We start from the raw sequence: 11620 nt of genomic DNA, 5'->3' as shown, positions 1-11620 counted from the left end.
TCAAACATGAAAAATATGAACCATGTGTTTGTTTATTGCAATAATCTCTAATATATTTTTTTAAAACTTAAATAAGAAATTCATTATTTATTCTTAGTCAGAGCGTTTCTGTGGTTAATATTAATTGTGTAAAAAACATCTCCCTTTGCAATTCCTGTTTCCCTCACGGTATTTCCGGAAGCCTGCGTCCTCCTCAATGCCCCTTGCAAACAAACGTACCAGCTGACCGTGTACTCTGGGAACAGAAAAAAAAAAGCAGACATGGAAAACATGAGTTAGAAACCAGTGGAAGGAAAGACAGATACATACACAAGGGGACATCCATTATGATACATCACTGCTTTTCAACTCAGGCCTGTGACTAAAAACTAGCTCATGAATAAACACCCAGGCTTATGCACATGTTCTCACATGTAGTTCTTCTTTTTTTAAGGCTATAAAAAGGAGCACATGAACAAGCTGGAACAGTTTAGGTCAGGCCTGCAGTCTGAGAAGCAAACAAAAACTGCTTTCAGCCTGGTGTAACAGGTGTCATTTAACAAACTAGCAGCAAATGAGAGCAGGAAAGGATGTTTATCTTTCTAACACTAGGACATAATCAGACGTTTAAGCTCAATGTCTCCTAATGTTTTATAATGCTTGTGTATAAACCATTATTCGGTACAGAAATATTTTTTAAAAAGTTTTAGAAAGTAACATTTTATTTTATGGTCTCAATTTAATTGAAGATGTTTTTTTTTATTATTATTATTATTATTATTATTATTATTGAGTAATGACTTTACAGCCCTTAGCATGAATATGAACACTTACCTGCATAAGATTTCATTATATGGCAGAATCTCTCCATCACAGTTCCACACAGACGCAGCAGACTGCTTACTGGAGCACAGCCCACACAGATAATCTCTCTTCTTCCTTCCTTCCTCCTTCATTCCCTGATCCCTCTGATTACCTGTGAGGTATTGCTGGGAGCCCAGCCTGCCGGACTCAATGTCGCCTTCACGTGCCATCTCGGGATCCCCGAGTGAACCTGCTGTGATGTTTTGGCTTTCTTCATTGTCCTCCTCCTCACCAGGAGAAAAGGAGAAGCGCACTGCCTTGACACGGTGCACCTCGACGAAGGGCAGGTCAAACTAAAACCAGTTTTAGGGAGTTAGTGACCATACACTTGTTCCTTGATTTCTCACCAGTCCCAAAATGGAGTTCTGTATCCTATAATTCAATGGTACTTTACATTTTTTAATTTATCTTCATATGTAACAATAACATGAGCACAGAGAGTAAACATCTTCCTTTTACTTTAAAATAACAAATGGTACTTGATCATGTGCACTGATAATGTGTTCATGATTATCCAGTGGTGGGCTGTGCATTTCACACCTAGGCCTTCACTGGTGTCCTTCCTGAATTAATCCACCTCTATACCATTATGACGCCACCATGGGCATCGCTGGTCCATTTTCTACTCAGCCCTCCTAAAGTCTGCGATTTTCCATAAACTGTACACAAATTCGTGATCGCCTCAGTCCTCTTTAAATTTCATATGAAAACGGGCGCAGGCTTTGGCTCTTCCCCGTCTTTCAGCGCATTCTTCAATCCGAGGAATTGAACACAGAAGTGTGTGTCTGTGTGTGTGTGTGATCAGGAAGACCCTTTCTTGTTCAGTACTCAAATGTTATACACATCTATGCAATACAGTGGAATGCTGCAATCAGTTTACCATCTTACCCTGTTAGTCAAACCTTTATTTTATTTTATTTATTTATTTTTTACTATTATACCCTCAAATGAAAATTCTAGAACCGCCTCTGGACACCACGGCAATAGATACTAACCAACCGTTAAATAACAAAGTAAAAAAGAAATTAGTCTACAGTATTTCACACCTCACAAGGAATAGTCAATTTTATTAAGGTTACTTTTCTCAAAAAAGACATTCTTGATGACGTTTACAGCAAACTGCAATCTCCGGACGCCGCGGCATCCGAAATGAGACGCAGCGAATATAGAAACAATGTATATGTGCTGTTCGCTGCCTCTGACTACTCCAATTATCCAATCAAAGGACGGGAAATTGCTGATGTAATCGTATGCCTGCTAGATGGCCCCAGTGACACCAACTCGAAATCTGACTGGTTAAGGTAACAATTTCATTGCCACTTATTTTGGATTGAATAAATATTCTTATCATAAATATACAATACTGGAAGCAGTGCAACCAAGAGAAAAGCTATGAAATGTAGAGAATAGACTATTGGGAATAATTTAATACACATTCGTGGAAAAATATATTAAATATATTAAAATGAAAGTCAGTGATTCAGATCACTGCTGTTTAGGCCAGCAGAGAAGGCCTTGCTGACCCTGATGGTCCGCCACTGTGATCATCTGACAGTCAGCATGGCATATATAGTAACCTTAAATAAAAATCAAAGCAAGAGTTAAACTGAGAAATATTTGATGCTTTTATCTGCCAAAATGTGAGCATTCATGGTTGGTTCCACATTTTCATTCCTCATTTTTATTTACATTTACCCTTTATGGAAGGGTTTAAAACAAGAAGGCAAGGAATTAAGACCACATTTAAACCTGATCCAAAATACATGTCAGAAATTATTAGCCAGAAAAGAACTAAAATGAAACCAACGCTCATTACTAGTGAACACAGTCACCCTCACCTGATCCTGTGTGGTGGTGTGCCTGTGCAGGTATGTGAGGAAACCCAGGGGATGAGTGTTCCTGACCAGGATGAGGTCCCCTGTCCCATCAGCCAGGTGTGCAGAGGGAGAGAGACCTTTGGGGCTCCGTGGGCATGAGCTGGACATGCAGGTGAGGGACACACACCTGAATCTGCCCTCAACACTTAACCACTCACCTAAGGACAAACGTTGGGAAAACAAAATGTTAACTAGTAACTGAACCACTAAAATCATGAGTTCTGTGTTCATTCTGGTTGTGGGCTGCTTACTGTCAAAGTCTCTGGGCCACCACACAACATTTCTAAATCCTTCACCCATACAAGCTACTTAAACTGACCCTGAACCCTTATAAAACCTAGTTCCATACTGAACCCACTAACTTGGGGAATATCCTTTGGAAAAACATCCTAGTCCAGCTTTTACAAAGCCTCTCACAAGTAGTCATAGTATCGTACAGCAGATCACTTTATCTTTAAAGGCCATGTTCAGCTACACAGAAAAGCAGTAATTGGGCTTTTACTACTGACCACCCGAGTAAACACCAGTTGATTTCAGCTATATAGTCTATTCTAAAGACGTGTACCACCAAAAAGTAAATGATACAAGTGCAAGTTTAAGGTGTACTAATATAATATACACTAATATACACTTTCGCTTCAGAAATCTTCCTTTGCTTACTTTTAATATGGATTCTTCTTCATTGTATGAATTTCAAAACCTTTCTAACATTGCTGTTGATTGATTTTCCACAACACCTTTGACAATAGCACTGACTGGAATATAAGCCTGTGATCTGCCTTAATGTTGTCATTCTAATATGCATCCATTTCTACAGAGATGCTAATTCACAGGAACTTACTAAGTTATCTACCCCAATCAATCCCAAGTTCACATCACTGGTTTAATTCTTGTTTTCAGTATGCAGTGGAAAAAAATCCCCCAAGATAATAGTGAGAGTGGTTATTACATGACTGTGGTGCAGTTCTTCTACCTGTATATAGTTTATTTTGGGAGACTTGTCTTACCCTCTGACTCAATGCTGTACTGACTGAGTTGCCTGCTGTACAAAGAGCTGCAGCTCTCCGAGCGAGGGAACAGTCTCTCGGTGCTCTCTGAGCATACTTTGCACCTACAAACACATGGTTACGTTTACAGGTAGATATACAGGTGTAACAGGTTGGCATACAACTAAAGATGCATGGATTAAACAATAGATGCTCAGAGTGTGATATGTAAATAAGGCCTAGTCTTAGACACCAAGCCTAACAAATATTAAATAAGTCCAGTTCTACTCATGTGTATAGTTCACTTACTTTTACATATGTGTAGGCTTATTCAGGTTTACCTCAGCAAGGGACTCGTATCCTCAGGGATTACATTAACTGAGTACTGAGGAGTCAGGGACACAGCTCCATTCAAGTAGCAGCAGCGTGCAAGAAACTTTGAGGAGCTCAGGCCATTAGTGGTGTACTGATGACGCACGCAAAATAACGAGGCCTTCTTTCAGCCTCCTGTGCTTTGTACATTTTAATGGTATCTCTAGTGAATGTACATCTCATGGGGTTATCTAACAAAGGAACTTGATATACATTTCTTGAGTTTCCACAGCTTCTCCCGTTTTTTCATTCCTTGGTTCATTTTGAGAATGCAAACACTTCTCTCTCAAGTGATGACTATTATAAAATAGATTTATGTGAGATGTGTACACTGTAACCTGGCCTCTTTTACATTAAAGCGACAGTCAGAGTTTTGGCAGGTGTTAGGTGGAGGTAGCCATTTTGAAACTGAATAATCCAGACCAAGTGTTACGACCTTAGGCTTGCTGAATACCTGAAGCTAATATAAGGTATAGTGGCTTTCTGAATAGACAGAAGATATTAAGACGGGTCATGCCTATAAGATTCTACACTGTGAAATTTTTTTGCTTTTACCCTGAGAGGCAGCGACTGTTGTCTCTGGGGCTGGTGATTTGGGAGTCCGCAGGTAGATACTGCACTATTCCCTGATAGCTCCTGTTGCACAGGTACACTAAACAACCTAAACAGAGAGGACACACAGGGAGAGAGCGGAAGAAATGTTGTTTTTAAACGTCATTAATGTCTCTTTTTTGTTCATGGAACCAAGGGCAAGGTTGCTTCATTTCACACATCAATAATTCAATATGTCTTATATTCAAATACAACAAAAACAACCTCACAAAAACATACAAAGAACAAATTAAAAGAATTGTATACACACACCGTAAAAAAAACCCACAAGCTTAAAATGATAGGTATAGAAGTGTCTGAAAATATCATAGTAACTTACTAGAATACAGACAAAAATAATATATACACATCATGAAATTACCCGAGTAGTCGTATCTGAGAGGTCCCATCCAGCGGTGCCTCTCACTTTCAGCCAATACGTCACCATAGAAACCGTAGCCCACCAGTGAGACAGAGTACCGCACCAGCGTGGAATGATGATGGACAGAACACACGTCCAGAGGCTGAGAGTCTCCTGGAAACAAACAGTTTTGCTTTTCAACATTAATCACTGCGCCAGTCAGTCGAGAAGGGCACTCCCTATGATTATCAGAACAAGCCTCCTTTTTTATTTGCTATTAAAACACTGATACACGAGTGATACTGAGGTGATACATAATGAAAACATTTTCCCATAATAACTGCCCTCCTATATTAAATAATGTAGCTTATTTAAAGGTGCACTAAATAAGATTAGCTGATTTTTATTTTAGGAAGGTTGTGTCTTTTTTTAATAAAATCAAAAACAAAATTAAGGATAAGTAAGAAGGAAATAAAATCTACTATTCCACCTTTAAGTGGCACATCTTTATACTCTTAAAAGTCTTACCAATAATGATGTGCAATGCTGATGTAACCGGGTCATTCACACCTACTGTGGCAAAACACACACAATCTGTAGAGCCTGAGAAGGAAAAGCAAGAACATGTAACAACAACTCAATAGCCCCATTCCTAACCTCTTATTTTAATAACAATATATATATATATAATTACATTTAATGGCACTGTATTGGCTATACCGAATTCTTGACTGTGATTGGTGTTAATTTATATTCTAAAGAAATCATCATATTATTGTACTCCTAATGCAGCATTGTTTAATAATGCACACAGGGACTTGTATGGGGAACATTCTACATAAACGGAAGAACAAAAATACTGTGAAGTTTTCTGTCGAAGAGCCATTGAGCATTACAGGAAGGTGTCTCCAGTGTTAGCAGGTTAACTGTCAAGAGTTAAAGCTGCTGCTTTATGTTTTCTGACATGAGTAAACCTTCAAGACAGGGATTTGCAGTTCTTTGAAAAATATGATGAGCTGCATTTCTTCGTCTCATTAACCTCAAGAATGAGTCTGGTGAGGGAACAAATATTTAACTTAGGACACCAGTTTAGTGTCCCACTAAATTAAGGGCAACTATAAATGGTTAAAAAAAACTATACGTGTCTTAGACTGTAGGTGTAACAAGGAAAAAGTGTCGGCAAAGTTGTACAAGAGGAATAAAACATTTTGAATCAGAATTGCATTCAGTTGTACCACAGTAATTCATTTCCTATAACAGTCAGTTTTCGATTCTTTCTTCTTTGCCTACAGTGTCACAACTTATTACAAACCTGCTGGAATGATGCCGATGTGGAGGTCACATGGCTGCAGCATCACAGACGGGTCATGTTCCGAAACCCCCGCCTCCTGCTGGGTTCGTCCAATCACGCCATGCAACAGCTCGCTGAACATCCCATCTCCACCAACACAAATCACACTGTGCAGGAAGAAAATAAACAAACAATATCTCCTGTAGCATAAAGCACCGAATCATACAGTTGGCTGCTAAAGCATGAAATTATAGCTAATGCTGAACTACAGGCATTGTATTATTGCAAGAGGGTTTAATCACTTGGTAATGATATACAAGGGCCCTATGGTTACCTGCTCCATGTTTGCAGAATGCTTTAACGGGAACAATAGGTGCTGATTAAGGTCTAATTTCACGTGACATGGTACGATGTTGTGTCACTTACCCGTCAAATCCAGTCAGATCTTTCTTCAGGATATGATCTCTCGCCTGATTGGCTCGTTCGGTCACTAAAGCAAGATGAAGGTAAGTATTGAAACCTTGACTTTGAATCTGAAAAACTTCAAATGTAAACCCTCCACAGTGTCGCCACTCTGAAGCGATTGCACCTGGTCTGGATATCTTTTTACTAAACAGTTGATAGCGCCTGGGTTTCTACGGTAATTCGGTCAGCTTAATAATTGATCCAGCTTTCTCCCCCTTTCTCTTTTCACCTGCTTCTATTTCCTTCCCACTCCTTGATAAAGACCTACGGCGTGTCACTTGAGAGCCAGGCTCAGTGAGACTTGATAACTTCTTAGATACCCGAGCGGTGTTGCATGCGGCTTACCCACAACATGAGAGCTGATGCCAGCCAGCTCAAATAGAGGCGCCACCGAGGAGTGATAGATCTGCTTCGCTTTTTTCTTCCCTCCGTAGGGGTTGATGAACACCAACAACCTGTGTGGGCGAGAGGGACCTGGTACAGAGAGGACGGGTGGAAAAAACAGACAGGTGTAGGCATGACTTAGACTTTAATCATGTCACATTTGTTTAAAGTGGGATCCATTACAATTTGCCTCATCATATTGTTTAGGATTTATTTTACGGTAGCCAAACCATTCAAAATTTTCAACACTTTTATTCGTTGATATATTATTCACTAGATTAGGGGTGCACTAATACAGGTGTCGGGTATCAGTCCAACATTGTACACAATTACTCATACATGTAAAAATACTCTGATACCAACGTCCAATATCAGGTGATGCTACATGACCTAAGCCTAGTGTACGCTTTCGCTGTAATTATCAGGCAAGACAAAACAGTGATCTGGACGCATTTCAGGATAAATAATGGCAATCGAAGCAAAGCGGACTGCGAAATGTGCTCGGTGAAAATAACAAAAGGAACCTGATAACCACTTAAACATAAAACTTGGCACAAGTAGCTCATTGCTAGAAGCAAAAGCTGTGACGAGAAAAGGAACAAAAAAAATCTAGTCAATACAGTCTTGATGACCAGGGACAACTATGTATCTCAACACAACCAAAACCAAACTAAAAATATATATACTTCGGATATGTGTTACAGTACAGCTGTATGAAATAAAACCCACTGTACTGCAATACTACTTGAGCCGAAGCAGCCTTACAGTGCACTTCATGTAAAACTATACTTTCATGTATACTGCTAGAACGTACGAGCCTAGTAGCCTAAACCCACGGACTTACACGTGTCACTGTTTAACTTCGGAAACATAAATGGAGCCAGATAACATATTCTACGACACCCATGACTGATTGATCAAGTTTCCCATTTTGGTATACGTTATTGGGGGCTGACAGAAGCCAAAAAAACTTCTGAGAAAGAAAAACTGAGATAATCAATAAAGTATCTGTGAATTTTAAATACAGAGCTGTGTTCACGAACACATACCGGTTTAATTTTAATCAGACATCCAAGAGGAGACTCAATTTAAAACCCATTAAAAGCAAAGGATAGAAAAGGGATGGGAGGATGAACAGGTTTGTGGTGCTGCTTGACTCACAGTGGGTTTTAAATGCAATCCGGAGTTGTGTCACCCACTGATCCCTGAGGTCACGGCTTGGGCAAGAGAACTGGGACCTGCCCAGGCTCCACAGTGGCCCTTTCCCACCACTGGCGTTACTGCGCTTTACATAGAACACTAGGACAGAGACAATGTAAAGAAAAAACAGTTAAGTGAAGTATCTTAGGCCAGCTCAGTGGTAAGGTCTGCATCGCCAGGATGGAACTTACAGGTGAAGTCTCGGTCAGTATCATTCACTTTCTTCTGTGGCTGGATCTCCACCTGACCCTCCTCTACTGCAAGCACCTCAGAAATGGGCACTGAAACTGAGACAGACACACGATAGATGATACACCATTTGGTTGAGTCAAGGGTCAATCTCTGGCCTCTACTCTCAGCATCACCACAACCCAGGACTCTTTTATCGAAACATTATTATTATAAGTCTTATTTAAACAGTTCAAAGTATTAGTTTATATGCAGAAAAAAATTGTTTATTGACAGATGTCTTGAGCAGCAAGAAAAAAATATATATTGTGCCACAAAATAACAAATTAAAATCTTCTGTATAGTCAGATCTCTCCACCTTGAGCTGGGCAAAATGACCATATATATCTTCAATACATTACAATAAATTATACCACTATATGCTTTTCCAATATATTGAGGATTTTGTAATATCTTTAAAAAATTTTTCCCCCAAGTAATTTCAAACCAAAAGCAACATATTGTATGTGTGCATGTTTAGTTAAATGGCACCTCATTTGCAAAAACGTAAACATTTGTAGATTCTTGCCCATTTTAAATGGTGCATCTCTTTCAAAGCAAAACCACATCCATGCCACGTGATCACAGGGTGAATAACGTGTTCACGTGAAAAACGGGTAAAGGTGAAACATTGTCATGTGAAAATAAAATAAAAAAAAAAGTCATGGATGACGGACAATAAAAAAAACAAAAAAAAACATGGGTGTCAGTCCAGTTATTTGGATGGAAAACGTGTCAAACATGTGAGGTGTTCGGAAAAAAACACGTGCAAATTTATAATCACGTGTAAAATTTCTGCACCCAGTTTAGAATTCAGATTTAATTGTATTTTTGCATTTAAGTGGGAGGGGGGGCGTGCTATAATATGTAGAAGTATAAATTAGCTTTTGTGAGAAGAATGTTTAATACTTACTGGTGGTTTTGTCTCGGTTCTTCTTGTCCAGCTCGGTCCAGCTGAAGCGCCATCCGCTGAGCAGCGCGCGGTGCCGCTTATTACCGAGCCACACACTCGACTCCAACCTCACCGAGTCGGTCTCCATCACTTCAGCCACTTCATAAACCTCTAACAATCGCAATCTAATAACTTCACAAAATATACTTATACACCTATTGCCAGTCTGTTTTCTCGCGTTAATTGGGACATGTCGTTCTACAGATGCGTGCGCGAGCTACCGAGCATTGCATTTTCTCCCACCCGGGCCGCGCGTGTTTGTTTGATATCAACACCTGTCTCGTGCAGGGGGAAAAAACGGACCGATCATCAACCCCCGATGGCACAGTGTTACTATCTCATTTTACTACAGAAGATATAATCGCCATTTTCTCTGTTTTCCCCCTCTTTCTTATCGCGATCCCCGATGCCAAAGTAGCTTCTGAAAAACTTCCTCGCGCTTCCCTGATTCTTCGCAAACACCTGTAGCCAGAAATTATAATACCGCTTTCTCATTGGACATTCCTGGTGAAATATTTTGCATAAACATAAGGTGGGCGTGGCTACGTCCGCTAACGCATACTTCCTCACTAGTGTGCTACTGTTCCATACTTAATACCTCTCCAAAAAGTAGCAGGATTACTGTTTTACCATACTATTTAGTAGGCTAGTATACGGTCTGGATATGCAAATTCAACTACTAGCAATAAGACTACGGTTAATCTAACTGCTATAACCTGTTAAAAAATATACATATAAATATACAATTAAATAGATGTTTGGTATCAGTTTTAAATGTTAATTACAGAAAGCAGGGATCGAAGGAAAGTCCCATTTCTTCTTCTGTGTCCTACATTGTTGTTGTTTGTTTTCACTGTAAACACTCTCAGGTACCGGATTGACAAGACGACGTCTTTGTAGCGCATAGGTCCATGCCACAGGCTGACTTCTCCTTAAATAAACTTTGTAAAACCAGCTTTTCTTGATCATCATGTGGGCCTCTGTAGGCCTTCAATTCTTACTTCAGCAAAGCTGCCTACTTGTTTTACACACACACACACACACACACATATTCACAACATTATGAGCACTGACAGGTGAAGTGAATAAGACTGATGATCTCCTCATCATGGCTCCTGTTAGTGGGTGAGATATATTAGGCAGCAAGTGAACATTTTGCCCTCAAAGTTGACGTGTTAGAAGCAGGAAAAATGGGCAAGCGGAAGGATTTGAGCGAGTTTGACAAGGGCCAAATTGTGATGGCTAGACCACTGGATCAGAGCATCTCCAAAACTGCAGCTCTTGTGGGGTGTTCCCGGTCTGCAGTGGTCAGTATCTATTAAAAGTATCCTTTAAGTCCTGTAAGTTGTGAGGTGGGGCCTCCATACAGGACCTAATGGATTTGCTGCTAACATCTTGGTGCCAGATACAACAGCACACCTTCAGAGATCTAGTGGAGTCCATGCCTCGATGGATCAGGGCTGTTTTAGCAGCAATACGGGGACCAACACAATATTAGGCAGGTGGTCATAATGTTATGCCTGGTCGGTGTATATAGTTCTTTGTTAATGATCAGATTTCTGATACAGAACCATCAAAATCCATGAAATGCATGCAAGTCCATGAAACAGGGTCTGCTAATGTGATTAATTCTACCAAACATAACTGTTAAATGCCAACAATAATACTAAATCATTTGGATTACATAAATCCATAAAGGGGTTATTGTTATCGATTATTTATTTTAATTTTTTATTTCAATTTCATTTTTTTTATACCATTTCTTCGGAAAAAAACATTACCTGGCTTTTTCCCCAATCTTTTACTGTATTTTGGGTGATCTCATGCCCACTACCAAGTGTATCTAATTTGGTCTTCTGCTATTGTATCCCATCCACCTCAAAGTTCAAACTCTGAAACTCTTTTCTGCTCACCAAAGTTGTAAAGCATAATTATTTGAGTTTCTTTAGACATCTTGTCTGCTCAAACCAGGCTGCCCATTCCAAACTATTTCCGCCCACAAAAGTGCTAGTCGTTGGAAGTGATTTTTTTTTTTTCCTTTTCTTTTTTTGCACTATTTTGTGTGTGAAA

General features: G+C 39.6%; 1 protein-coding gene across 1 annotated transcript; it reads right to left on the bottom strand.

Annotated features, from left to right (window-relative positions):
* Positions 1-23: 23 nt before the first annotated feature.
* Positions 24-11203, bottom strand: zgc:158263 (ceramide kinase family protein). Its single transcript, XM_058410563.1, has 13 exons — positions 9512-11203; positions 8562-8657; positions 8332-8469; positions 7132-7260; positions 6748-6811; positions 6343-6488; positions 5559-5633; positions 5052-5204; positions 4634-4739; positions 3728-3831; positions 2682-2878; positions 814-1136; positions 24-235 (listed from the first exon to the last, which is right to left on the bottom strand). The coding sequence occupies exons 1-13, from the start codon at positions 9636-9638 to the stop codon at positions 121-123; spliced, it is 1773 nt and encodes a 590-aa protein (XP_058266546.1). The 5' UTR covers positions 9639-11203; the 3' UTR covers positions 24-120.
* Positions 11204-11620: the final 417 nt, after the last annotated feature.

The sequence above is a fragment of the Hemibagrus wyckioides genome, linkage group LG15 (assembly GCF_019097595.1).
Source record: "Hemibagrus wyckioides isolate EC202008001 linkage group LG15, SWU_Hwy_1.0, whole genome shotgun sequence".
Classification (NCBI taxonomy): Eukaryota; Metazoa; Chordata; class Actinopteri; order Siluriformes; family Bagridae; genus Hemibagrus; species Hemibagrus wyckioides.
This window is presented reverse-complemented; position numbering and strand designations above follow the sequence as displayed.

What these genes read in the sequence shown, in the direction of transcription:
- zgc:158263 (XM_058410563.1), bottom strand. Translation starts at nt 9,638, where the DNA reads ATGGAGACCGACTCGGTGAGGTTGGAGTCGAGTGTGTGGCTCGGTAAT. An exon ending in GATTGCATTTAAAACCCACT is followed by an intron (nt 7,261 to 8,331) that starts GTGAGTCAAGCA and finishes TCTCTGTACCAG; the next exon opens with GTCCCTCTCGCCCACACAGG. An exon ending in GATCTGACTGGATTTGACGG is followed by an intron (nt 6,489 to 6,747) that starts GTAAGTGACACA and finishes CTTCCTGCACAG; the next exon opens with TGTGATTTGTGTTGGTGGAG.